General features: G+C 42.2%; 1 protein-coding gene across 4 annotated transcripts in view; it reads left to right on the forward strand.

Annotated features, from left to right (window-relative positions):
- The window catches only part of ERBIN (erbb2 interacting protein), a 181,176-nt gene that overhangs the window by 116,122 nt on the left and 37,244 nt on the right, over positions 1 to 27,810 (forward strand). For all 4 annotated transcript variants that reach the window (XM_083152725.1, XM_083152715.1, XM_083152738.1 and 1 more), the window contains 11 exons: positions 2,579 to 2,657; positions 5,639 to 5,728; positions 12,516 to 12,572; positions 13,819 to 13,882; positions 14,900 to 14,974; positions 16,215 to 16,359; positions 18,009 to 18,081; positions 19,494 to 19,623; positions 23,069 to 23,184; positions 24,359 to 24,428; positions 25,749 to 25,848. In XM_083152725.1, coding sequence (XP_083008851.1) covers positions 2,579 to 2,657; positions 5,639 to 5,728; positions 12,516 to 12,572; positions 13,819 to 13,882; positions 14,900 to 14,974; positions 16,215 to 16,359; positions 18,009 to 18,081; positions 19,494 to 19,623; positions 23,069 to 23,184; positions 24,359 to 24,428; positions 25,749 to 25,848 — 999 coding nt within the window. The remainder of the gene's footprint in view (positions 1 to 2,578; positions 2,658 to 5,638; positions 5,729 to 12,515; positions 12,573 to 13,818; positions 13,883 to 14,899; positions 14,975 to 16,214; positions 16,360 to 18,008; positions 18,082 to 19,493; positions 19,624 to 23,068; positions 23,185 to 24,358; positions 24,429 to 25,748; positions 25,849 to 27,810) is intronic.

Consider the following 27,810-nt stretch of genomic DNA (forward strand, 5'->3'; position numbering starts at 1 on the left):
AGGGAAATGAGGGCATGAAGCCCCTCACGCCCCTATACGCCCCCTTTGCGGCGGACGAAATACGTCTGCGGCGAAGGGGGCTGCACATGCGCAGATTGACCTCTGCGCATGTGCAGTGTTAAAACATCGGCGGTACGGCCGCACGCGGGCCGTACCGCACGAAGTAGAATAAGGGCCATGGAGAGATGGAACAAAGGCACTAGGGGATGATGTCATCTCCAATGTTGGTATAGGGAACCCCAATCAATAGGTCCAACATTTTATGCGAGCAGGGTTTCAAGTTGCGGTTATACAGTTCAGAACCGTTTACCCAGGTTGCACATGGGTTTTTGGTGGAAAAAGCAATATATTAGTTCCGCAGGTATGGCGTTCTAAAGCCTCTCTGCATTGTATGATAGTGGTTCCCATGGTAGTTTATAATCCTAAAACAGCAGCCAGAAAAAAAAAAAACATGGTACAGATGTGTCCCACTGCATTGTTACTGCGTATAGCAGCAGGAGGGCCTGTCATGTGCGTACGTATTGCAGAAGGCTCACAAAGTGAATGCCTAGCGGAAGCCTGCACATAACAAATGCCCTGCTATACTGTGTGTTGTAGAGGACACACCTGTATATGTCTGCTGTAATGCTTTATCTTCTCTTGGGTTAGATGGCTCTGGGTTTGTCTCCATATTCTTATGTACTTGGCCATCATAAGCACAGCAACATGTGGTCAAGTGACTTTATGAAACAAAAGGTTATCTCTTGCACATTACAAATTCATTTAATAGATAGGAAGCCTTGGAAGCAGCTGATGTTTTTACCAAGCCTCTGATTTGCTAGAAATGGAGAATGAAAATGTAATCGTCAGAAGATGATTGCACTTCTGAGGATGACTGGTTTTTAAGTGTCAGTCGCTTATTGGCTTGACACTTTGGAATAGAAAATTACATTTTTCTTTTCAGCTTGATGGAAAATTGAAAGCTACATTGAGAATCTGTTACATTTCCCAGCCAGGTAGACTGTGCAGTGATGATAGTCTGCACTTTGCAGGGTAATTTGTTTGACCCATCAGAAGAAATGATTAGTTTTTTTTTTTACAGAAGCATTATTATATCACCCATGTTATGACCCCCACGATGGAGGGATTTCTTAACTTAAGTTTACCAATCATGCATTAAAAGTGAACCTTCCACAACATACAGTATAGGCAGCCTGTTCTGTTGGCTGAACTGACAGGTGTGAGAGTTTAGCCTAACCGAAAGATCCATGTTGAAAACATCATTCTATTTTCACTAAAGAGTGGATTTTTCTAAGAGTGGATGCTGACATGCTGATTGGTCAGCAAAGAATGATTTCATTATCAGAAGGCAGCACTAAAAGAACAGTGATGTTAAATTATTAATGGACTTATGTCAGGCACTTTCATCCAAGAAAAAGCTACCAACGTTCTGAAGGTTCTCTGAAGTCTCCACTTGTACAATTCTTCAATTAAAACACTGGTGTCACTTTAGACTTGAGGCCTCAGCTGTTGAAGGGCATTATAGTGTATAGATATTGTCAGAGGTTTTACGTTTGTCCACTGTAAACATATTTGACGATGAGAATATCAGTGGCTTTGCTGCCCTTCGTTTTTGGAAATACTTTCCACAGAATTGAACCATTGAACAGGGTTGAACCATGTCAGGAAATGTGTCCAACTTCTGCAGCAAAATAACTAGTATTTGTCTATATACACACCTGCCATTTAGTATGTGAAAAAACCATCCTAACCAGTGTATATGCGTACACCTTCCATGTTCTCCACCTATGTCAGAATGTTCCTTCCATCCCCGTTATAGGAGGTACAAGGGCAAAATATGGCCTTGTATGCAATCTGTGCACAGAACAATTGTGCAATGCAGACTGGCATAATACTCCCAGTACCTCGTATACCATTTTACTACTCTGTATAGATCCACATTTAAATGTTGATCTCTTAACCCTTTAACTACTAATATAACCATATCCTTTGTATAACCATAGTTGTGATGGTTTCAGTACAGTTTTTCACTTTTGAGCAAAGTTACTATAAAGCAGTGGTTCTCAACCTCGGTCCTCAAGTACCCCCCCCCCTATAGTGCACGTTTTTCAGGTCTCTCAAAATCACAGGTGAAATAATTAGCTCCACCTGTGATCTTTTAAAATGTTTCAGTGAATAACGAGTTCACCTGTGCACCTGCCAGGTGACCTGGAAAACGTGCACTGTTGGGGGGGGGTCCTTGAGGACCGAGGTTGAGAACCACTGCTATAAAGTACCCTCAGTCTCCACCCACCTTAAAATTCAGCATATGTTAAATGCTTCAATTACAATTGTCTATACCAGGTGTTCTCAAACTTGGTCCTCATGGCCCCACGCAGTTCAAGTTTTCCAGGTCACCCGACAGGTGCACAGGTGCATTCATTACACATTTTAAAAGGTGGAGCTAATTATGTGATTCTGTGAGGAGACCTGCAAAACATGCGCTCTGTGGGGTTCTGAGGACCGAGTTTGAGAACCTGTGGTCTTTACCTTATACACTTGTATGTTTGGGATTAATCTGAACATTTGTTGTTCACAGGTATACAGGAGTTTCCAGAAAATATTAAGAATTGTAAAGTTTTGACAATCGTCGAAGCAAGCGTCAATCCAATTTCTAAGTGAGTGCTGGGGAGTATTACTGATTTCTGTCCTAATTTTGTGTGAGAATGTGGCTTATTTGCCTATTACTGCTGTGTGAAGCTGGAGGTTTAAAAAAAATATTTAATAATAATTTAGTTAAATTCTGTATAAATTATTTGATTGTATAAATATTGCAGCTCAACTACGATTGCAATATAAATTCTGCAGTTTCCCCCTCGCATGAGGAATGTGGCTGACATTGTATGATTTTGCTAAAGCTCCAAATACATTTTACTGGAGTAAAGATAAAGGGCGGTATTCAATGAGAATACCTGCGAGATGCAGCGAATCCTTTTTAGGATTCGCTGCACATTCGCCACGTTCCGGAGCCGGCGGGCTCCGGTATTCAATGTGTCAGGGGCTCGCTGCCCCTGACTGGCGAATATGAGCTCCTGCGGCGATTGCCGCAGGGAGCCTGAGGACGGTGCCAGGCAGAGAGATGGAAGTCTCTCTGCCTAGCCCAGAACGTTTGTAGGGGTTAGGTGGGCTCCCCGGGTGCCAGGCAGCACAGGCTGCCCCCCCGGGGGTGCCAGCAGGGGAGCGTATATTCACTATATTCACTACACACGATCGTAACGATCGTGTGCAGTGAATATATGAATATGTAATGAGCGGCTCGGCTCCGGTGCCCCCTGCTGGCTGCTGTGTTAAAAAAAAAAATAAAAAAATATTTTTTTTAAAATTAAATATATATTCATGTGCTTACAGCACATGAATAAAAATAGCATGCCCCTCCTCAGAAGAAAATTCCAGATTTTTTGACACCAAATGTAAAAAACAAAACACTTTATTTTAAAAGTTCACATTCCACTTCACCATAAAAAGATAGCGATTGCTACTCGGTGAATCATGGTGAAAAAAACCTTCAAATGTATTCGCCATCTGCTCATTGAATAGGGTGATTCACCGTTTTAGTCAGAAATTCGCCAAACAGCACAAATTCGCCTTAAAAACATGGCGAATCAGGCTCATTGAATACCGCCCATTGTAATTAAGACACGCTACAAACCACTAAGGGGAGGAAGTGATTATGTGGGAACACTGCTCAGCTACAAGGACTCAGAAATCCAGACTCAAACCCCTTATGGCCTTTCCTGCTGGTTGTTTCTGTGCATTTTTCAGAGGTCTCAGTTTAATGGCAAATGGATTATTGAGCAGTCAGCAGAATAGCTTTTTTTTCTGATATCCAATCAAGCACTCGGAGCAGGTCACATGATCTCATTGATTCATTCTAAAGAAACGTCAGGAATTGAACAGTATATCAGGGCTCCCTGCAACGCAAATGGCCTGTGCTAATTGTCCTTCGTGTGTAATGTACACTAAATCACCATTAGTGTCAAGTCAGCAAAGCATGATGTACTAGGAAAGCCTGCTTGTAGAACAGGTTTAGAATAAAAAGATGAATAGTTTTCTGTTTATGCTGTTGTATATGAGCAACGATACAATCACTTCTGTCTGATATTTGTTGCTTTAGTTTTCTCGCGGTTCCTTACCGTGCGTCTTTTACCACCATTTATCACTAATAAAGGTCTGCCTATTTATGCCTATACTGTGGTATTCTTAGACACCAGCTGTACGTAATGCTGTTGTTTGCTGGAACATTACAATGATTATCGATGATTTTTGTTTTTAGTGTGCATGTTCATGTGTATTCAATTAGATGCAATATACTTTCGTCCAAAAAAGGACTATTATCGGGATTTAAGCCAGATGGTCCTCATCAGTCTGTCCAATGATAGCCTGATCCAGGATAAGCTCCTGCCCCATGTGTTACGGTGGTTCCGAGGGCTGCTCTTTGCCTTAAGCACACGACGCATAATCCTTGATAAGCGCTATTTATCCAGGCTAATTGGATTGCCCCTTGCACATTGGAGTACTGGCCAAAATTTTAAATTGGGTGTTCCTTTATCAAAATATCCCCATGTCCTGTAATAAATGGTGACCAATCAGGTGCTCACTGCTAGCACTATGGCAACAGTGCTGTCCAATTTGGCCATGGACAATGGTAGCCATTGGACGCGACTACTATCACTGAGGTCAGTCGGATGTGTCTGTACACCTCATTCACTTTTGTTGTAAGGTAATGTATTCAGGTATTTGAGAATGTCACACTTCTCTAAAGGAAATGTGCTCAGTTAGAGTAACATGCAAGCATAGATCTATTCTCCTGCCAGCTCTAGCTATGTATGTATGATATATATGTATGTATGATCTGTATATATTCATTTTATGTGGTTTCCTAAATCAGAGCTTTATAAATTCATTCCTCAAGGCACCTTAATAGTCCAGGCTTTAATGATAACCATGAATGAAAACAAGTGACTTGTGGTGTGTACACACGGTACAGTTTGCCATTCGATTTTGACTTTATAGTCAAAGTCGAATCGGGATGGCATAGACATCGAATGGAGATCGTACATGGTTTTAACCTTTTGATCCCGCTACAATGCCAATGCGCGCTCCTGTTCAGCTCAAATCGAATTGCCAAATAGACAGTGCAGCAATGACTATATAGTGCAGATCTGTACTATCTAGTCAAAATTGAATCAGAAATCTGGATCGAATAGCAAGGCTATCGCACCGTCTGTACACACTATTAATTACGAATTAATTTGGTTTAACCATCTGTGCTCAGCCACGGATATGCTTAAACCTGGACGGATAGGGTGTCTTAAAGGTCCAAGTTTTGGAACCACTGTCCTAAGTGTAAGAGCAACAGACTGATGAAAGTGCATTGAATTGCACATGCAATCTAATTTATCACTCAGCATTGTTTTACACTAAATGTAATCCTTTTACCTCCTGTTCTGTCTGTTATACTGAGCTGCCTAATGTGATCATTTTATATTCGCTATTAATTACTTTGTGTTGATTTCAAATAGCTTGCTGTTCATTTTCAGTGGCATCACAATATTTCCTGTTCACTAATTTTTTTGGTTTGTTTTATTTTGTATTGTAGACTCCCAGATGGGTTTTCCCAGCTGTTAAACTTGACTCAGTTATACCTAAATGATGCTTTTCTTGATTTTTTGCCAGCTAATTTTGGCAGGTGAGTGCCGAATACAATACTCAATATTTGTTACTGTCGCCATGATGTGAAGGAATGCTTGTACATTAACACAGGATGTTCTTTTGCCACAGCTGTTTGGGGTTTTGTTTTAGGTTCTACCTGTATGCATTCCTCTGTAGCACAGTTTCCTAATGAACAGTGTTGTGCGTTTGTGTGGTTCTAACGATCACTTGCATTTGGCTGAGGGTTTATTAATAGTGTAAACGGCCATTTTGATACTCCCATTGCTGTCTACGTTGGGCAAAGCTCCAGCCTTTTCTCTCGTCGAGTCAGATTAATTAAATCTTCTTAGTCATTTCTCTCATCCAACTTTTTTTTTTTAAGGTCTGGATATGATGCTGTTGATTTCAATAGGAACCATATCTTTCTAATGTTAAGGTTGCTTGTGGGTCACACATAACATACCCTCCAACATGACCCATTCCATTCGGTACACAATGCTCTGTTCCTAGACGTCCCTGGTAATGTATGATTGCCAGCACGTTGGAGGGTATGACATGAGCCTGTCACAGTAGGAGGAAAGTTTCACATATTGGGCAAGAACCCAAAGGAGCTTGCTGTATACAGAAATCTATAATACATACCCTCCAACATGACCCATTCCATTAGGTACAACATACTCTTTTCCAGGACTTCCCTCTTATTTATAGGATTGCCATCACCTGTGTTGACACACCTGTCTTATAAATGAACTAGTTCTAGGTGACAGCAATCATAAATTAAGAGGGAAGTCCAGGAACAGAGCATTTTGTACCTAATGGAATGGGTCATGTTGGAGGGTATGTATAATATGTTACATTACATTTTCAGAAGAAAACTGGGTACTTGTTTCCTAGCACGGTGCCCAGATTTCCTACGTACGGCACCGTAGGGAAATCGCATCGCATGGGCCATTATAGCGGCATGCGATGTGACTTTTTAATGTATTTTTTTTTATTATCATTGTACCCCACTAAATCGCATTGCATGTCCCGCAAAATGCGATTTGATAGGGTGTGCGATGCCATGACATTAGCTATACAATCATATGATTGTATGTCCTAAAAATAGGTTTAACGTTAAGCCCCCCCCCCCCCCCCCCCCACTATCCACGCCAGCCCGAAGCGTGGTGAGCGCAGCGGGACGCGTCCTCTGACTTTTTCATTACCCCACTATCCACGTCGGTGTGGAGTTGATCTTATATAGTGTGGCGAGCGCAGTGAGCCACCGAGCCCGAAGCGTGGTGAGCGGACGCGGATAACTTTACATGTATTCCGTGCCCCCTCGCGGGTCTCGCTACGCTTTGGGCTCGGTGGCTCCCTGCGCTCACCACACTATATAGAATCAACTCCACGCCGACGTGGATAGTGTGGTAATGAAAAAGTCGGAGGACGCGTTGACGTGGATAGTTGGGGTGGGGTGGGTGCGTAATTAAATGACATTATATGTAATTTAATGGTATGGCACATTACATGCCATTATTGTATGTGCAATCAGAACATTAAAAAGATAGGGTGCGATAAAAAATCGCATGGCATCCCATCGTATCGCATGCCATACAATAATGGCATGCGATGCGATGGGATGCGACTTTTTTATCGTACCCTATCTTTTTAATGTATTCACTAACAGAGAGCAGTCAATACATTACATGCAAAAATCGCATCGCATGCCATTATTGTATGGCATGCGATGCGATTTTTGCATGTAATGTATTTCCCTACGCAGAATAGCCCACTACGCAAATGCCGTAGTGGGCGCCGTGCTAGGAAACAAGTACCGAAAACTGTTTCACACCTCAGAGTGGCATGGTACCATTAATTGCATATGATAGAGTGCCTAAATACATATCAACCTCCACAAACTACATTAGGTGTGCAGTCCCTTACTTGGCCCTTATTTTGTAATCTTAAGGTGGCCAAACATCAGAAAGACATTACACCCAATCTCAATCGATTGTAAGATGGATTGTGTGCACATCGTGTGTACACAATCATACAATCACACAATTTTCCGGGAGATTGGAAGATTGGTCCTCTGATCTGACTTGCTGCACGTCGGATCTGTTGGGATTGGGAGCAGATTGCATGTGCTTTTAAGTACATGCAATTTGTCTTTAGATGGCTCATACAACCAGAGTCATGTGACACTCCCTCCCTGACCAGCAGAGAACAGAGGTACAGCTTCTGGGTAGCCCATGGCAGTGAAGATATTGGGAGCCGCAATCATGATTGTAAGACTGGTCTTTCTGATGTATGGCCACCTTTTAGCCTGAAGGTCTGAAATGGCTTGTTCAGCTTTTGTGGGGTTTGTTCCTCACCAAAAAATATATATATTTTTAATGATAATGGTATATTTGCAAGTGATACATTTTTAGACAGGGCACAGAATCATTATAATCCAGTTTATTCAGTGAAGGTGAAGCATTCCGCACATGCTTACAATGTTTATACAAGGTTTATACAATGCTAGATCTGATTGATATGTCTGTGTATGATTGGTTATTATCTGACCCCCTACAGTGTGCAAGCAGATTATTTTATACATTGTGTGACATAACAGGTGGCAGATCTATCAAAGCTTGAAGAACGATAAAGAACCAACCAATCATTTCTGTCCTTTTCAAACAGCCTGTAAAATGACACAAGCTGATTGGTTTGTACGTTATCTCTCACCAGTCTTTGATAACTCTCTCTCTCTCTCTGTTGGTTTGGAAAAACGTGCAATAATGTCAGGGCTGGGCAATTGCGGCCCTCCAGATGTTGAGGAACTACACATCCCAGCATGCCTTGCATCTGTTTCAGCATGGCCACATAGCAAAACTAATACAAAGCATCCTGGGATGTGTAGTTCCTCAACATCTGGAGGGCCGCAATTGCCCAGTCCTGTGATTTGCCGGTTACCACTTTCTTATATGTTGCAACAAAGAAAAACTTTGATACTTTTTGTGATTATCTTCTGAATGCTTATATTGTACTCTTTTTCCTGAAGCTGTGCCAGCAATGTAAATCCTCCTCTTTTTCTTCTGTCCATTATTTTGGTTTATCATTGACATGGGCACAGTGTTCTAATGTGTGTTGCTCTTTGTAATTTGCAGCTTACTGAGGTCTGCAGCCAAGCATGCACTAAACATACCACGGCTCTGTTCTTTTGAATTCTTAAGTCATCTAATAAAGTGGATTCCATGCTTAAATGTAGTTAACCCACATGGGAAATCCCTTTAGAAGTTCTCAGGGTGACATCTGAGGTCTCTGGTTTTTACTTTTTTGGCAGCAGATTGATTTTTTAGATGCTTTTAAATATTTCCATTTGGCTGCCTTTCACATGGTGTAATTCTTGTGGGGTTTGTAAAATTGCTGCAGTACAAGTATAAATCAATGACTGAAAACCCGTTGTTCTTGTTCAGCACTGGTCATGAGGAGGGGCCCATTATCTTTACACCTACATACTTGTTGGCCATGTCCTATTCAATAATGATGTAATGCAGTCAGACCTGGCCATATCCCGGACAGGACCTGCAGGCTCACATTTTCATGTATTTACATTTTTCAAAGGGAGCTTTCTTATCAAGGTTGCAGCACGGACGGTGTAATGGTTAGCATTACTACCTCACAGCGCTGAGGTCATGGGTTTGATCCCCACCATGGCCCTAACTGCGGCGTTTGTCTATTCTTCCCGTACTTGCGTGGATTTCCTCCGGGTACTCCGGTTTCCTCCCACAATCCAAAAATATACTGGTAGGTTAATTGGCTAATTAACCCTAGAATGTCTGTGTGTGCTTGTACAGGGATGCAGTTAATATCCCGGCGGTCGGGATCCCGGCGTTCAGAATCCCGACGCCGGAATCCCGACCGCCGAAATACTGACATATTCTCCCTCCGTGGGTGTCCACGACACCCCTGGAGGGAGAATAAATTAGTGTGCCGAGCGTAGCGAGGCACCGGGCCCGCTGCGTGGCGAGCGCAGCGAGCCCGCAAGGGGGGGCGATCCACGTCCCCCCCTTGTCGGCATTTCGGCTGTCGGGATTCCGGCGTCGGGATCCCGACCGCCGGGATTCAGTACTGAATCCGCTTGTACATGTTGTAGGGAATATAGATTGTAAGCTCCACCGGGGCAGGGACAGATGTGTATGTTGAAATATTCTCTGTAAAGTGCTGCGTAATATGTGTGCGCTATATAAGAAACTGTTAATAAATAAATAATAAATAAGGTAGGGATCTCATAATCGGCCAGATTCTCTAAGCTTCACAAGTGATAAACAGCTCTTACCTGACATTTTTCAAACACGGGCAGATTTATTAAGCTCGGTGAAGTGATAAAGGGGGGTATTCAATGTTAGGGGAACGGCTGTCGAGCAAGCTCGACAGCCGTGCCCCTGTCCCGTTCTTGGTCAGCTCGCCCGGAGCTCGGCAGTCGGGATTCACTGTCCCGGCCGCCGAGCGGCGAGAAGGGGGCGTGGCCGCAAGTTGATGACGGAAATAGATGAGCTCCGGCCAGGAGCTCGCCTATTTCCTGCTTTTCTCAGCAGAACGAGCCCGACAGCTTGTGATGTCGGGCTCGTTCTGCGGTCAAACCCTGTTCAATGCTGTCGGGGAAGACAGCATTGAATAGGGCCCCGCAGCCATCTCCCCCGTCGGGAGATGGCTGCGGGTGCACGACAACGATTGAATACCCCCCAAAGTGTCTTGTTTTTATCACCGGCCAATCAGCTCCTACCTGTCATTTTTCAAACCAAGCCTGTAACTTCACAGTTATGAGCTGAGTGGCCGGTGATAAAAACCAGACACTTTGGGTGAGATTTAATAGGATGAGAGATTCAGAAAGTGAGAGATTTGGTAAGAAATCTCCAGGTTTTTTTAAAGCGGCAATCATTTACACTGCAAAACCAGTTTGATTTTGAAGTGCAAATGATTGCCGCTTTAAAAAAAAACTGGAGAAATCTCACAAAACCTCTCACTTTCTGAATCTCTCATCCTATTAAATCTCACCCAGTATCACTTCACCAAACTTAATAAATCTGCCCCACAGTCTGTGACATGGCAAGTAGGAGCTGATTGGTTGGCTGTATCAATCTCCATTTTATCACTTTTGAAGCTTAGAGAATCTGGCCCAATATGAGAAAGTACATCATATGTAGCCAAGGTCTTAATTTATATTAATTTAAAATGAAAGTTACCCATACCATAAGTGACCCTCATTATCTCCTCTACAGGACTGTTACATTTCTGTCAGTGTAAAATGTAGAAGGGACAGATCTAATTGATTCCTGCTAAGATTTGTAATAACAATCTGAGCCAGAGTTCAGATTCATACACACTGGGCAATTTTGCCCAGCGTGTATATTCACCGATGATGGGGGAAATCACTGTGCATATATACTGAGCAGTTTTTTTATCCGTTTTAGCGATTTTTTTTATTCCCGAGGGCGGACGACTTTCCATAGCAGGACGCTATGGAAAGCCGTAAACCCCGTTGCTCATCTGCTGAGGCCACACATCAGTGCTCATCGCTGCCTCATACACACTGGGCGACTTTTGAGCTGAAAGCAGCTCAAAAGAAAAAACTGAGCTGCTTTCAGCTCAAAGTCGCTCAGTGTTTACAGCCCTTAAGGTGTGTGTATACACAGTGAGATTTCCCTTTGTATTGGACCCCTATTAGATCTGGGTCTAGGTCTGGGTCTAGGTCTGGATCTGGGTTGGTTACAGTGTTCACATTCGATTTTGACTATGTAGTACAGATCTGTACTATATATTCCTGCCTCCCAAGACTATTTTTCTATTTGATTTACACTGCATTGTGCAGTGTGCATCAGGTTTGAATCTGCGTCAAATGTAGAAAAACAGTTCAATGCCCTTTCGATTTTTCGATTTTGCATCTATATGCAAAATCGAATAGAAAATAGTGGAAATCTCACCGTGTGTACCTTCTATTACTAGGGAATTAAACATTGGCTGCATTCTCTACAGGGTGTTAATCAAAACCATGACCTCAGTGCTGTGAGGTATTAATGCTAACCATTACGCCAACAGTTTGTTTTTTTTACAATTTATTTAATGGATTTTGTACTTGTGTATATTTGCTACTTATAAGTATACATATTTGATGTATACTTGTAATTTGTACGTGCGTGATTTTTTGGTTCTACTGTATATATTCTGACCGACAGAATTTGTCACCTTGCAAATTAACAATGATGATGATGTGTATATACATTTTACAGATGTCTTCTCATACTTCCAGCCTCAATATGCCATTGATTACCATTGGCAGTGTGTATTTAGTTTTTTTTGTGGCAAAAAATGTGTCTTAACCTCAGCTAGGACTCATAAGGAGACTGATCTGATTAATTTGATATATGACACTTGTATATTGTGTGTGACTGAGTCTGTTTACGAATAGAATAAAAATTGAAAAGAAATTCTGTTGCTGCTACTTTGTGACACTTGTAACACAGATTCATAGACTCAGTTGAACACACACAAAGTGTCCTATATCAAATTAATCGGCACACTCTCCTTGTGTACTCTAGTTGCATAGTATTGCAATTAAGGTGCATTTTTCAAACAAAATACTAATGCTAGAAGATTCTCACGTGGCATGGCTTCCAAGATGAGCTTTTTGGCACGTCTGCAGCAATGATATACGAGGACACATCTGTATGTGTTTATAACAATGACGTGGTTGTTGTCCTGCCATGTGTACAGTGAGATATGTTAATCATTCTTCATAAAATGGTTTTATTTATCCCTTCCCATAATCATTATTTATGCACAAATTATTCCTACAGGCTTACTAAACTTCAAATTTTGGAGCTTCGGGAGAACCAGCTGAAAATGTTACCAAAGTAAGTGTCTTTATCTTGTAGATTATAGGCCTCATGTATAGTTGGCACATCCAGCTAAGGGATGTAAATTAGTCCTAGTGAAATAGGGGAGCTACACCAACTGGCAGTGAGTCCCCACATGAGATGATTGGCAGTGGTTGAGGTGGCAGTTGTTGTGGCTTTGAATTTTGGACTGAGTTGCAACCCCACGTCTGGAGCCACCACTGCCACTAAGCATCGAGCTCATGAATTTCTCTGCCTGCTGCTGTGCTCGGCCTTCTGCTTCTGGCACAGTTGATTATCAGACTAGCTGAAAAACAATCCAGTGTCTGCTCCGGATGTTTTAAAAAAAGAATTAAGGTTCATCTGATGACCAGAATGGAAAGTAGGGAAAACAGATAAAAGGGCCAGTAGTTTGTTAGCTGTAATTCCCCCAGTTAGTCTCTACCCCCTCAGTTTCTCTCTGCAGCCTTACTGTAAATCTGATTTGTGATTTCCTGGTCATTAATGTCACGACTTCTAGTGCACACTGGGCTTTTGCAAATTAAACAGCGGGATAATGTTGCTGTTTTATCCAGAGCTTTGCTGAAAGTAAATCTGTACTCCCAGATGGGCAGTCTAGTATTTAATTTAACATTCTGTTGTTAGTATTTTGTGTTGTCGTTATTTACCAGCATTTACTCCCTGGAAGCAAAAGTTAGAATGTGCACAGAACGTTTTAGTTTGATTCCTAGTTCCCACATATAATTATCAACCTCAAGTTAGTAATTGTCATAACATTGTTCGTTGACATGAAAATACAGAGTAATAATCATAGATGCTAGGTTGGTAGGAGATATAGGCTCTCTAAATCTCTTGTTTGATGTTAATTTAATGTAAATCCCCCAATGTGGGTGACCCGGGTCACGCATAGTACTGGCAGGCTTTTTTAAATACCCTGATCTCATAAAGGTCACGCAGGCTAAGTAGCTGCACCCCTATAATTTTACTTGTGGTCCTAACAAGACATTCTAGCCTAATGTGTTCAGTACTTTGAAATATTCCCTTAACCACAGGTAGGTGGTAACTTACTGCTACTTGTAACACCTTCAGCTACAATACCCAGCTTTCTGGTTGCTGTCCAGTAGGACATTTCATTCATTTTTTTAAGTAGCATTTGCTAACCTTTCCTAGTGCCTAGAGGATGTGAGATTTTATTCTAGAAGTGTTGTCTGTTTTGCCTTAAAAATCCAGCCGGATGCTGAGCCTGTTCCTCTTCCGCTTTCAGAACTATGAATAGACTTACGCAGCTTGAGAGACTGGATCTCGGAAGTAATGAATTCACAGAAGTGGTGAGTACCATAAATGCTCCCTGCACTGTAACCATGGCGGCGTTGGATTTTTTATTTATTAGTAAACCACACACCGTGTCATCTGCTCCTCTGGGGCAGTCATGCCAACCAGATATTACACCAAGGGCTAATTTGAGGCTGTAAAGACAATTTATGACTGCTTTTGATCCTATGAGGTAGATGTATGAAGCCGTGATAATGGAGGCGAAGTGATAAAGTGCCTTGTACGTTATCACCGGCCAATCAGCTCCTGACTGTCCCTATTTAAACCCAGCCTGTAACTCAACAGTCAGGAGCTGATTGGCCAGTGATAAAGTACCAGGTTTTATCACTTCTCCTCCCTTATCATTGCTTCATATATCTACCCCTATATCACATAACCTCTACTGTTTAAAATGTTTTCTGTTGAATATGCTTGGCTACACAATGCAGTGTTGTAGCTGTAAAATAACTTCCTTTTTTAATATCCACCTCAGATGTACTGAGGGGGGATGTATGAAGCAGTGAAAAGACTGAAGTGGACCGGTAGAGGTTGCCACCTATAATTGTATAGAATGCACGTTACCTCAAAACTTCTTCACTCTTTTCGCCATTTCATACATCTCACCCTGAATTTAAAGCTAGGTCTGCGAATGTTACTGGTATTTGCGTGTGTGCCTTTCTCTGCAACTTTCCTAAATGAGTTTTTTGATGCAGGACAAAAAGCAGCAGTGGCAAACCATAGCTTACTGCAACACCACTGAACATGGTTGGTGTAAGGCTCCACCAATATTTATCAACCAATCTATTCTTGTGGATGCTACAAGCTTTGTTACTTGGGCTCTAACATCGTAAGCAGAAAAAGATACAGTAACTAAATAGTAGGCCGTCTTCATTAGGTTTACATTTTGATTGTTTATTGTCTAGTTCTTTGCAGTCCCTTCACACTTGTGCAGATATGTGTGATTGTTATTAATAGCTGTTGCATGTAGGACAATGTACATTTTTTTAATGATGGTTTATATGTTCATCTTCTAGCCTGAAGTACTTGAACAGTTAAGTGGTCTGAAGGAATTCTGGATGGATGGCAACAGATTAACATATATACCAGGGGTAAGTATGTATGTGTGTGTATATATATATATATATCAGTATATAATGCTTATCCACGCACAATAAGACTCTCCACTAGCCTCCAAACTTTGAAAGTTGAAAACTCACCTCTTCAGGCAAGCCTATCATATTTAAGTACCACATGCATATAACCCTCTGAGGCCCTTATGTATTATATAGCTTCCCTTTTGGACTTGAAACTTGGTGGGACTGCTATGCTATTACTGGTGCCTGTCCTTGTGTTTCCCTCCTATGTCCCTGTAGACCAGGGGTGTCAAACTCAAATTCATTGGGGGCCGCATCAGCGGTTTGGTCACCCTCAAAAGGCCGGTTGTATCTGTAGGTCCCCCTGTATAATTATAATGCCATGACACCACAGGCTGCTCCCCCTGTATAATAATAATGCCATGACACCACAGACTGCTCCCCCTGTATAATATAATAAAAGTAATGCCATGACACACAAATGATTATACAGGAGGAGCAGCCTGCGGTGTCATGGCATTATTATTATTATACACGGGGACACCTCAGGAAACAGCAGATATATATATATTTTTTATTGTGAGTGTGATCCTCATCCTCACTTACTGTTTCTCCGTCTGTCCTGCAGCTTCTGCGGCTTCCAGCTTTTCTTCACTGCTCGCTGCGGCCACACTGTCCCCGACTCCCGGTCCAGCTTCCCTGCCTGCTCCTACTTCTCTACAGACGCATGGGCGGGCGGCGTCATCGTCATGACGTCCCCACCCAGTGACTGTCACTGCCGGGCATCAGAGGGAACAGGCGGCCGGGCCCTCCTCCACGTAGCCGTGGAGGCCGGCGGCCATGTTTCTGTAGCCGCATACATATGTGCCTACAGGAACATGGCCGCCGACAGTGGAGGAACAGGTAAGGCGGCCGCGGACGTGGACCGCACAACTCCTGTTTTAGACACACTGCCCCTGCGTGCTATCTCCTCGCGCGGGCCACATGACGAGGTCTGGCGGGCCGGATTTGGCCCGCGGGCCTTGTGTTTGACACCCGTGCTGTAGACTGTAAGCTTGCAGCAGGGCCCTCCTGCCTCCAAGTCTGTCTGTTGTTACCCAGTTTGTTTTATCACTGTATACTATTGTAAAGCGCAATAGAATCTGCTGCGCTATAAGAAACTGTAAATACATTTTAAAAATATATATATTTTAGACCGGTGTCACTCTCCTAGTTTATAAACTGTTTTTTTTTTTTTTTTTTTCTTTTTCTATAGTTCCTTGGAAGCTTGAAGCAATTAACTTACTTAGATCTTTCAAAGAACAATCTAGAAATGGTAGAAGATGGAATCTCTGGATGTGAGAGCTTGCAGGACCTGCTGCTATCTAGCAATGCTGTGCAACAGTTACCAGAGACTATCGGTTAGTGTCCAGAGAGTCGATGTTATTTAGTTGGTAAGGTTAGCATATTACCCAGTGGCACTTTGCTGTTTTATGTTCCCTTATGGTACAGTCCAGGTGAACACTGTGTCCATCCCTTATCGTAATACGGTATGTTTGTTGAACATGAAGACCATTTTTTTTTTTAGCTTTTAAAGGTTTTTCTTTTAGAGAACAGTAACTCAACTACCCAAATAGCAAAAATCCCCAAAATTAAAATAAGCATGGTTTTGGTGATAAACATTTTTAAGGAAGTTATGGAAAGCTGGTGGCATATGTGATGACATTCAGGGCAATGTATAAGATAAATGCGTCAAAAGTCCTTAAACTTATTTCATTTGAATTCAGGGGAATGTTTGTTCCAAAGCATGGGTCTTCAAACTGTGGCTCTCCAGATGTTGGGGAACAACATGTCCCAGCATGCCCTGACAGTTTTTGCATGCTCTTATAGGCAAAAAAATGTGGCAATGCATGTTGGAACATGTAGTTTCACAACATCTGGAGGGCCACAGGTTGAAGACCCATGTTCCAAAGTATTGCAATCGTTTTTTAAGCTGAGACCATCTCCATCAAAGTCTTCCCTTCACCTCAGTCCCTAGACTAGGGTTCTGAAAATGAACACCCCCAAAACATTTGGTCTGGCCCGAGTAATGATGTGGCAACTTTCAAAGCATCTGTGGTTCCCGGCCCATACCCACAGTGACTGAAATAAACTACAGGTCCCGACAGCCTTTGCTGCCCGGAGCTAAACACCAAGCACTTTGTAAGGAGGCTGAGCCAAGCCTGGGCAGCAGGATGCACTGCAGAGATGGAAAGAACCACAGGATATTCACTGCTTACAATTGTAATGTAACATACAAGTTGGGAGGAACAGCTGTAGTGGACAGGGAGCAGGTTGCATAAATAAAGTAGGAATTGGAGAACAGAGTGGCCAGTCAAGGCAAGATATTCAATGCTGGCCAATATTTCCAATACTCTGATATATCGGCCAGGACTTGCCGCTGCAGATTCATCTCTTTTCTCGCATTTGAGAAAACATCCATTTCTGCAGAAAGACGTGGATTCACCGATCCACGTCTTTTTTTCCAACTTTTCGAATGTTCCCGAAAGTCAGATTTTTTTTATATCATTGAATAGATCGAATGTGAATTTAATCTCTTCTACATAAAAACGGCAGATATTTCCAAGGATCGGAAAACACACACACATTCAGTTATTCTCTTTCCCAGTAGGGCTTACGTTCGAAATTCCAGTTGGGCATTTTAATAGTTTTTTTTCCTGTACAATGTAAAATTTGCAATTTACGCTGGATTCCGAAATAACCTTAATACGGTACATATAGATGGCTGCCACTTGAGGTAACTGTAAAACCCTAATGTATTTCATGTCTTTCCCTGACAAGTGCTGACAGAGCTGAAACTTATTTTGTAATTACATTCTGGGCTGTCACTAAAGATCATTCCTCAGTAGGATCATGTAAATGCCACTCTCCACTGAGTATTGGTGAGCATTAATAATATAGCAGTTCTGTTCTCCGGGGGAATAGTCTGTGTAACCGGAGTACTACAAATGCAGGACTTTATGGTCTTAGCGCATACAGCCACTTTCACTTCATTTTTATTCTAACACAGGTGCACTGAAGAAACTGACAACTCTGAAAGTGGATGAAAACCAGCTCATGTACTTACCAGACTCCATCGGAGGGTATGTTCTCAGCCCCCAACATCTAGTAATGTAGAGCTGAAATAAGTGCGTGCAGTAGTGTTGATGCGACATTTGTTTGCCATGTAGAATACATTGATGAGAGTCTGTTATCTAGGATGAATTTTAAGTTACAGATAATGACTGTAGGGCGGGTACTATTTCTGCAATTATGTTTCTGGGAAGCTGTTAGGACAGGATAGAGTTGCTGGTGGATGCATTCATTTTAATTAATATTTAAGGTCCTTCTATTCTCCAATTACTCCTACCAACTCATACACTGAGAACCCTCCCTTACATTCTCTACATTTGCGGGCCATGCGGTACGCCTTTTCGAACCTGTTCACTATAACGGTCATTAACTATCCCCTAGCTCTCCCTCCAATTCCTTTACAGTTTTGATTCCTGGCTTCCTTTCTTCAGTTTATTGCAGTATCTTAGATGACTCCAGAATACCAATATATATCCCCACAGAATCCTCTGCCTCCCACCTTACCCACACCACATCGTTTGGTCTCTCCCATTGGACCTCCTCGCCCTCTCATGTGAGTGGGGACTCCCTCGATCTGGTCTCCACACACTTGTGATGCTCCCCCCCCCCCCCCCCCCCCCGTAACCATCACTTGCTCTCTTATAACATATCCTTTTTGCTTCTCCACCTCATATATTGACCAGTAATATGTACCCAGCATTAGCCTCACACAAATGGCAAGTGTGGCCTATCAAATGAATCGGCACAGTCTCCTGCTGTGTCATAGCTGCATTGCCTTGTGACTATGACGTTGTGTGAGGAGAGAAGCTGTTTGACGCGACAGCAGCAATAATGTACAGTATATAAGCGCACATCCGTTCATGTTGCGTTTGTACTTTATCCTTATAATCTTAGTAATCCATGCATAGTATAGACTTTACACAATTGTGGATTTACATTCTGAATAAAGTACCTCTATATCTGCTTATATTTTCACAGTATATTTGGAATGTTTGATTACAGCAGGTTACAGGAAGTTGCTCCTCATTGTCATAGTTTTGTTCGGCATCGGCAGAATGGGCACTGCTCTGATGTATTACATTACAGATGTGATGGAGTTCCACAGAACTCCAGAGTTCCGTTCTTCCACCAGTAAATTGGCTAATCAGTTGTTAATATGGTAGTGTTCATTATAGCACCCTGCATCTTCCAAAACCCATGCATTTCCTCTTCCCTACCTGGGGTGTTGCTCTCTGCTGTGGTGCTTCTAGCACTGTGTGGTCTATATCTCAGTACTGATAAGCAGACCAGCTCTGTGCTAGAAGCACCACAGCAGAGAGGGACACGTACTGTAATATTAGATATATCAATCTACAGTATTCTAATGATTATGTAAAAGCGTTGTAGAAGTTTTATGTTTTAAATCTCAACATCCTTCCTCCAGGCTGGTTTCCCTTGAAGAGCTGGATTGCAGTTTCAATGAAATTGAAGCTTTACCTTCCTCTATCGGGCAATTTTCTCAGATACGGACATTTGCTGCTGATCATAACTTCCTAACACAGCTTCCCCCAGAGGTACAGCGGCTCTCCCATTCATAACGTGATATGTGGCTTGTTGTAATATCCATTACAGTAAAAGTGTAAGCGAGAAAGTAAGCAGCGCCGGCTTGTTTGGCTTCCACCTCCTCTTTACTATTACAGAATCCATAGTCTGCCTCAGCAGGTGCCAGGATTGGTCACTTTGCAGATTGCCAGTTTCCTAGCAGCCCAATATAAACATAGAGGTTACTGATTTTGTATTCTTCATCCTTACATAGCAATTTGCAATCACAAAAATACATTTTTGTATGTTAATCTATAAAGGAGATTTGACCGTTTTATACCCAATGATGGATTTTTATAAAGCTGCCACACGGATACTTGGGGGGTCGAGTTGCCGTTCGGGTGCCGTTTTAACGCTGAAAACAGCACCTGAATGAACCCTAACTGGCACCCTTCGCAGGGCCGAATTCACTGGGATTTGCTTGCACCTGTTTGGAGTAGCGAGCACCTTTCAGGGAATTCGGGCCGCCGTAAAGTGCGCCCGGTGTTGTGATGATTTGCACTTGGCGAATCATCCGCACACATCGGGGTTAATAGTATCGACCCCATAGGGTGGTAAACACTTCTCCTAATATCATTATACTGTCTTCTTTTTGTTGAGTACTGGGAGCAAATGGTTGAGGTAGAAACATATAGTCCTCGATGTCCAAAGCTGGTTGCATGTGCAGTGGAAGGGAAGACACTAAAATGAATAAATGCTAAAATATTTATAAAAAAAAAAACATTGTCTTCCACTTAAATGTTCAGAAACAGTGAACCAGAGTATTGGTGTGTCCACACGGGGGCGATATGCCGTGCTATGCGAGTCCCGATCAGATCAGATCATGCATGGAATGGCAAAATTTAGACTATATAGTGCAGATCTGCACTATATAATCTTGCCTGCCCTCTCTATTTCACTGCCGATTTGCGCTCACACAGGAGCACGCATCAGCAGCACATCGGGCTCGCAAGCCCTAAAAAAGGATGCGATCAGCATGCGATATGGCTTCCGATGTTCACTATATCGGCAACTTCCGAAGCCATATCTTACCGTCTGTACACACTATATGTGATCCATTGTTTTGAGATGATAATGAAAAATATTTTGTAATTTATATGGTTCTATACAGTGGTCGAAGTGGAAATTTTGAAGTGGGGGTATGGAAAAGTAAAGAGTGAATATAGTGCGCACCTTCGGACACCCCCCTGTCCATCAACGTCCCCTGCCAGACTGCCCCGTTGTACAGGGGTATTACAAAAGCAGGTACTTATGTAGTATCTGGGCTGCCGATTTTTTGATTGTATGCCTTAAGTTAAGGCATACAATCAGATGCGATGCGATATCGCATCGCATCGCATCCGATATCGGATGCGATGACCCGATTTTTCCATAGGAATCAATGTTAAAATGATTCCTATGGAAAAATGGGTCCTTTTCATACCCCTACTATCCAAGTGGGCATGGAGTTGGATATAAACCTGTGGCGAGCGTAGCGAGCCACCGAGCCCGAAGCGTGGCGAGCGAAGCGAGCCCCGCGAGGGGACGGTATTCGTCCCCTCGCGGGGCTCGCTTCGCTCGCCACGCTTCGGGCTCGGTGGCTCGCTACGCTCGCCACAGGTTTATATCCAACTCCATGCCCACTTGGATAGTAGGGGTATGAAAAGGACCCATTTTTCCCATTGAATTCCATGTTAAAATGGACTCAGTCCATTTTAACATTGATTCCTATGGAAAAATCGGGTCATCGCATCGCATCGAATCGCATGGTCGCATGCGATGCGATGCGATCTCCCGATCCGACCCGATTTAGAAATCGGCAGCCCAGATACTACATAAGTACCCAAAAGCACAATATGCGCTGCTGAGTGATCAGAGAGCATCCTGAGGGGGAAAAAAAACTTTTTTTTTTTTATCTTCAGATTAAAGTGGGGGTATGCCATACCCCCGTATACCGCCCCACTTCGACCACTGGTTCTATCTGTACATAATTAATTAATTGTTCAGTTCCATTCCTCTTGAGTACTGCAAATATATACTTACCAGAGTGTGTGTGTATCATCTGCCTTAATTATTATTTTTTTATATACTTTTGTATGTGTGCGGGTGTGTGCGATTGGGGGGGGGGGGGATATATATTAAATGTGTCAAGGCCAAGTTTACCAGCATCATAAGTGTCTCACTTCTCTTGGAGATAATTACATATTTTAGGAATCTACTCATCCATGTTCATGCACACACATGTTTTTGAAACTTATTTTCCCAAGTCAGACAATTGCTTTCTGCTTTAGAGCTTCAGCTGCATTCACCTACAGTATGGGGTAGCACCGTCTTCTATTTCTGGGAAACCATGGGAAGTCCCACCATCTGCAGACAGGTCCTTTTATATATAGACCTAATCATTTTACATTAAAATCCTCATAGAGGAATTGTGTTGAGTTTTTCCCAAGAGTCAAATACTTCCCTAGTACAAAAATGTTGTTGATTTCAGCTCGGACCTTTTAAATGCCTATAGCCGACCAATGGCGATGGAAAACACAAGCTTCTGATGCTTTCTTACTTGCGATTTGGAACTTTTCCATTTTTAGCTGCCAAAGAATTTAGAAAACTTTGTTGGAAGTGTGTTCCTGCCATGAAGGATTACGTATAAATTCCAGTCTCAGTGAATGTTATCAGCAAAAAGATGAGTGGGAGGAAGTAATAGTTTGTTTTCATGTTCATTTGTATTATCAGGCCATCTCCCTATAACCTTGTTTGCTTGGGATGAAGGCAGGAGGTTAGAGCGAAGGATAAGTGGCCCAGCAAACCAATTAGTGTATACATTTAATTTCACATTTCATCTTGACCGATCAAGCCAAAGATAAACTACACAACCTCAGAACATGAAGAACATTGTGAAACAAGTTAAAGGGAATGCAGCTGCTGGCAGAGTATAGTGTTCCGCCGACTCTCGGCAAAGGTTCTGTTTGTCTTTCAGCAATGTAAGAGGACACAAACATAAATTAAGTGGAACTTTGTCACATACTGTTCTACTACTGAAATCTTAGGGGGGGTGGTATCCAATTAGCTCCAATTAAAAATCAGGAGCAAAAAAACATGCGTTTCCCCCAATATTGTTTTACAGGCTATGCAATTACAGTAAAAAAAAAAAAAAAAAAAACATTTACTCAAGAAAACATGCAGGTTTAGTGAAAGCTATGTTTTCACCAGCCGCAGCTCTATTTTCTAAGGATAATTTAAGGGGATAATGTGGATGGTTTGTAAGCATCTGTGCCCACTTGACGGTTTATTCAGACTCTTATTCAAACTCTGTGTAAAAATAAAGCGGTTTGTCATGCAAAAGCAGCCACTATTTACCCTGCATGTAAAATTACTAACTGTGCAGCATAGTTGTACAGCCTACATCTTTTCCAATATTTTTTTTTTTTTTTTAAATAGATTGGAAACTGGAAAAATGCCACGGTATTGTTCCTGCATTCTAACAAATTGGAGTCTCTTCCAGAGGAGATGGGAGACATGCAGAAGCTCAAGGTCATTAATTTGAGTGATAACAAGTGAGTAATACACAAATATTGGTGTATTTGAATAAAATCCCAAGTGTCAACCTGATTTTTATTTTTTAGGCTCTCAATGACCTTTCATAAATATAATGCTAATTTCCCACAAAGAGGACACATTTTCACAATTTTTTAAGACTAGGTGTGAAATCTCTAACAATTTAAAATTTTTGTTTTGGAAAACCGTCGTCTTTGGGTTACCTGACTGCTTTCTGCGATATGTGCGTCTGAGAGCCCTCATCCTGTCTCTTAGCGATTCTCCTGCTTTCTTACAGCTAGCGGAAGGTCCGCTCTGTGAAAGAGAGGCTAAGGCAGTGGTAGCCAACCCTAGCCCTCGAGAGCTACCAACAGGTCACATTTTCCAGATAACCTAGCTGCTGCACAGCTGCACTCATTAGTCACTGACACATTTTAAAAGATACACCGATGGAGCGAATTAGCTCACTTGTGATTCTGTGAGGAGACCTGCAAAACATGCACTGTTGGTACAGTAGCTCTCGAGGACTAGGGTTGGCTACCCCAGGGCTAAGGCATTCCAGAAGTGCAAATACAGCTCCTGTGCAGCTTTCTGTTAAGATAAAGACCAGACAAGTATCCGTTGTAGCTGCACAGCCTTTCAGTATAAATCATTTTAAAGTAGATTGTTATTTGCCTTCTTTGTGTTCATTTTACGATCACACTGGCCCCAGTAATGTTGAAAGAGATCAAGCTGTCAGGTGTGCCTGCTTTCCTAGCCCATACCCATGTACACTTCTCATCACATGAAAAGAGATGGAATTCCAATAAGATCCAAAAAGGCCCAATTATCGCGATTAAAAAATTGTTGCACATGATAAATGATGCTACAGCCAATCACTTCATGTCATGTGTTTTTTTTAAAGATGACAGTTGGGAGCATGCTTTAAATGAATGTGTCCCTTTTACTTTGTGTATGTATAATTTTGTGGGTAGATTTATGTTATTGTGCGCAAAATAAATGGAATTTGTCTGTCATGGCATTTTCTATATAAGACCTAGTAAATTCTAAACCTACAGTATAGGATCTTAATGATTTCTTGGATAATCTTGTTCTGTAAATCACATGTTCTGACATAAGCCACACTTTATCTGCCAAGTACACCAAAAAAATCTTTTGTCAACTATATTTGTTGTGTTTTTGCTTTTTCTACAGATTGAAGAACCTGCCCTTTACTTTCACAAGACTGCAGCAGCTCACTGCAATGTGGCTGTCAGATAATCAGGTAGGGATACACTTCACTGGAAGTGACCTTTTCACTGCTGGGCTTTCTCTGTGGTTCTCTGTCATTCCGGGGTCACCTAATTGAACTGCAGCTGAGTGACAGAATTAGAGGAGAGAAAAGCTGTGTGTATGCCGGGGGCAGTAGTTTGCTAGGGAATGTATTGCGTGCTGTGGTCGTAGGTGGTTCTTCATTTATTCATATCGGAACACAATTCTTCATTTGTTCAGAATACATTTTGTTCTAGCAATTTGGTGGAGTTGTTTTTTCCCCAAGTACATTTGTTCAAATAGTCTCTGGATCTCCACTTCCCCAGCCACTAAGAGGGGATGCCTTATGTACACGTGGCACCAGAGAAAGGTTACACTTTCATTGCTGGAAGGCCACGTGGAGGGAACAATACAGATTATCGGGCCACAAATTGACAGCATTCATGAGTGGATGTAATGGGGAGCATATTGAGCTGAATTGAATGCCAATTTTGGGGCTAGTTAACGATCTTCCTGGTCCCTTGGCTATAGCTACTGCACTGGAAATGATATTGTATATGAGTTAGAATATGCTAGCCTGCTGTTTTCTATGTCTCTCAAAATCACACGTGAAAAGAATTGGTGTCACTTTTGGATCTTTTAAACTATGTCTGTGAGTAATGATTACTACAGTATGCACCTGCTAAGTGACCTGGATAATGGGTACTGTTTGGATTCCTCGGGTTTTTGAGAGCCACTGTTTTAATGGAAGATGTTCAGTGCATTGTAGACAGGAGCTAAACATATTACTTGGTATTTGTTTAGTTTCACGGTGGCCGACATATCGGATGCGATATCGGACGATCCGATGCGATTTTTTTATATGTTCATAACCCCACTATCCACTACGCATGGAGTTGATTTTATATAGTGTGACGAGCCACCGAGCCCGAAGGGACGCGGATTACTGCGCTCGCCACACTATATAAAATCAACTCCATGTGTAGTGGATAGTGGGGTTATGAACAGGTAAAAAATCGCATCCGATATATCGGCCGCGGTGAAACTAAACAAGTACCTATTACTTCAACCAGTTGAGTCCTTTTTTTCTGCAAGATGGTTATTTTTTCTTGATCCCTCCACGTGGCCTTCCAGCAATGAAGTGACTGCACATGTAGCTGCCAATTACAGTAGCCATGACACTAGAAGTTTTCCTGAGCACCTCTGTAGGGGACCATGCAAAATGTGTAATAAATAATGACCCTGTATGGAAAGTGTGATATAGACTTGTTTTTATAAAGGTAATAATCATGCGTTGTCATTTTCTGGCATTAAGTGAAATTGTTTGTTTCAGTCTAAGCCGCTCATCCCGCTGCAGAAAGAGTCTAACCAGGATACACAGAAAATGGTCTTAACAAACTACATGTTCCCGCAACAGCCACGGACTGATGATCGTAAGGATTAGGTCTAATTTCTTCTTAAGAGACAGTAAATGTTGTTGTTTTAGTAGGATGTGACATTACCAGGTGTGGGCCGCAATATCATTGATGATTGTTCTATATATTATGTTTATTTTACATTGTCTAACATGGAAGAGACCACATTGTAATGTAAGCGCAGGGAAAGGCACGTGTTGGAATTCAAAGTGACTTCCAATTTTATTTCCAACCAAGGTCATGTCTGCTATGAGTTTGTATGTTCTCGAAAAATGTATTGCAACCTCCAGCAATGGGTCTTATGAACGGTATCTGATTAAATAAAATAATAAAGAAGATAAGTTAAGGGCCCCACACATTACTGCAACTTCTCAGAGTAGTTGCCGCCGTACCCCTTGAGCCACCCGGGACTATCCCGGGTGGCAGGATCACATGTGATGTATCGCATCGCATGTGGTCATTTTGCATGCGATCCCATTTCCCGCTGCCAGGAAGCTGTTTGAGTTGGAGGTTGGACGTGCAAGCAGGTCCCATCTGGTGCTCAAAGGACCGCATCTCAGAATGGATCTAAAGTCCTATACCTTCGTTTTGACCACTATTCACCCGATTTCTTGTCCCGATTCATCGGATTCATGTGAGTAGTGTATGGTCAGCATTAGGATAGGATATAAATAATTATACAGTTACGAGGCAGTCTGTGCTGGTGGTTTGAAGAAGTAAATGGTAGGTTCTATAGATGGTACTCAGCCGCAACCTTGCTGATTATACACCTAGGAGAGAAGTGTAAATAAGAGGGGTAATCGGCATTGCTGATCCTGGCTGTCACACCTAAACCAGTGATAGAACCAGGCAGCCTTTCCTTACTGCTGCACTCTTGTTTAAAATACAGACGAGCTGCATTGGGAAGTTATAATTCATATTAAGAAGATCTCCTTTGAATGTCAGAGATAGTTATAGTGGACAACGGGCAAGTTTTTCTGTTCAAGGTATAGATTTGTTGTTGTTGTGTTAGGGGCATGTGTCATGCTGAAGCTGTCCTGGCCAGTGTGCTTTGTTCTGGGATAACAATCTGCTGTATTAGATGTCACAGAGGAAGGAATGTTAGATGTTTACCTTGCAGATTAATCCTTTGCAGTCAGGCAGCAGGGAATGGGGACCAGGCAGTCTTCTGTTGTTTCTTTACTAGTCTCTGTCTTGGCTCATGCCCAGTGTGGGTGCACATTTTCCACTGACTACATTTGTTTATTTGTTTCTAAATAATCAGGTTCAGAAATTATTTTTGGCTGCCATATGTAACAGGAATATTCTGTAATTGCGGTCGTATTTTTACTATGAATCTGCAGAACTGCACTTGCTCTTTGACATGTGTTGACCTATTCAGTCAGTGTTTCTCCTCCCCCCCCCCCAAATGTACTTAATATATACTCTCCCCTGGAGCTAAATTAAATGGTGTTCTTTTTTCATGTGTTGTCTATTGGTTACAATATATACAATCTGCTATTTATTTTTATATCGGTTTGATGACACACATGGCTTGTTTTATGGTTATTGGAAATAGTTATGCAAAATGCTTTCTTATACATTGTGTTCCTCTGTTTTGTATGTATCCTTTATAGAGGGAGTGGGGTTTATATCCCCTCAGGTAGCAGATCACTTTATCGGCACAGGCATGTAACGTGCAACTTAACAGTTAATAGCTGGTTGGCTGGTACTTCATTACTCGTTTATCTCTTTTTCAAGGCTTAGTACATCTGCCACTAAGGGTAATATTAAGCAGCTTGGAGAAAGATAAAGCATCAACCAATCAGTTCCTAACTCAGAGCTTGCTGTCTTTCTCTTAGTCAGTCATCACCTTAAAAAATATTTAGGGCGGTATTCAATTCACCGGGGTTTTTTGGGGGGGTGAATCAGGCTTGTGCTGCCTGTGTCCCCTGGAGCCCCCCCCCCCCCCCCACACACACACACACACACACACACATT

This window comes from Crinia signifera, chromosome 1 (genome assembly GCF_055691185.1).
Source record: "Crinia signifera chromosome 1, ASM5569118v1, whole genome shotgun sequence".
Classification (NCBI taxonomy): domain Eukaryota; kingdom Metazoa; phylum Chordata; class Amphibia; order Anura; family Myobatrachidae; genus Crinia; species Crinia signifera.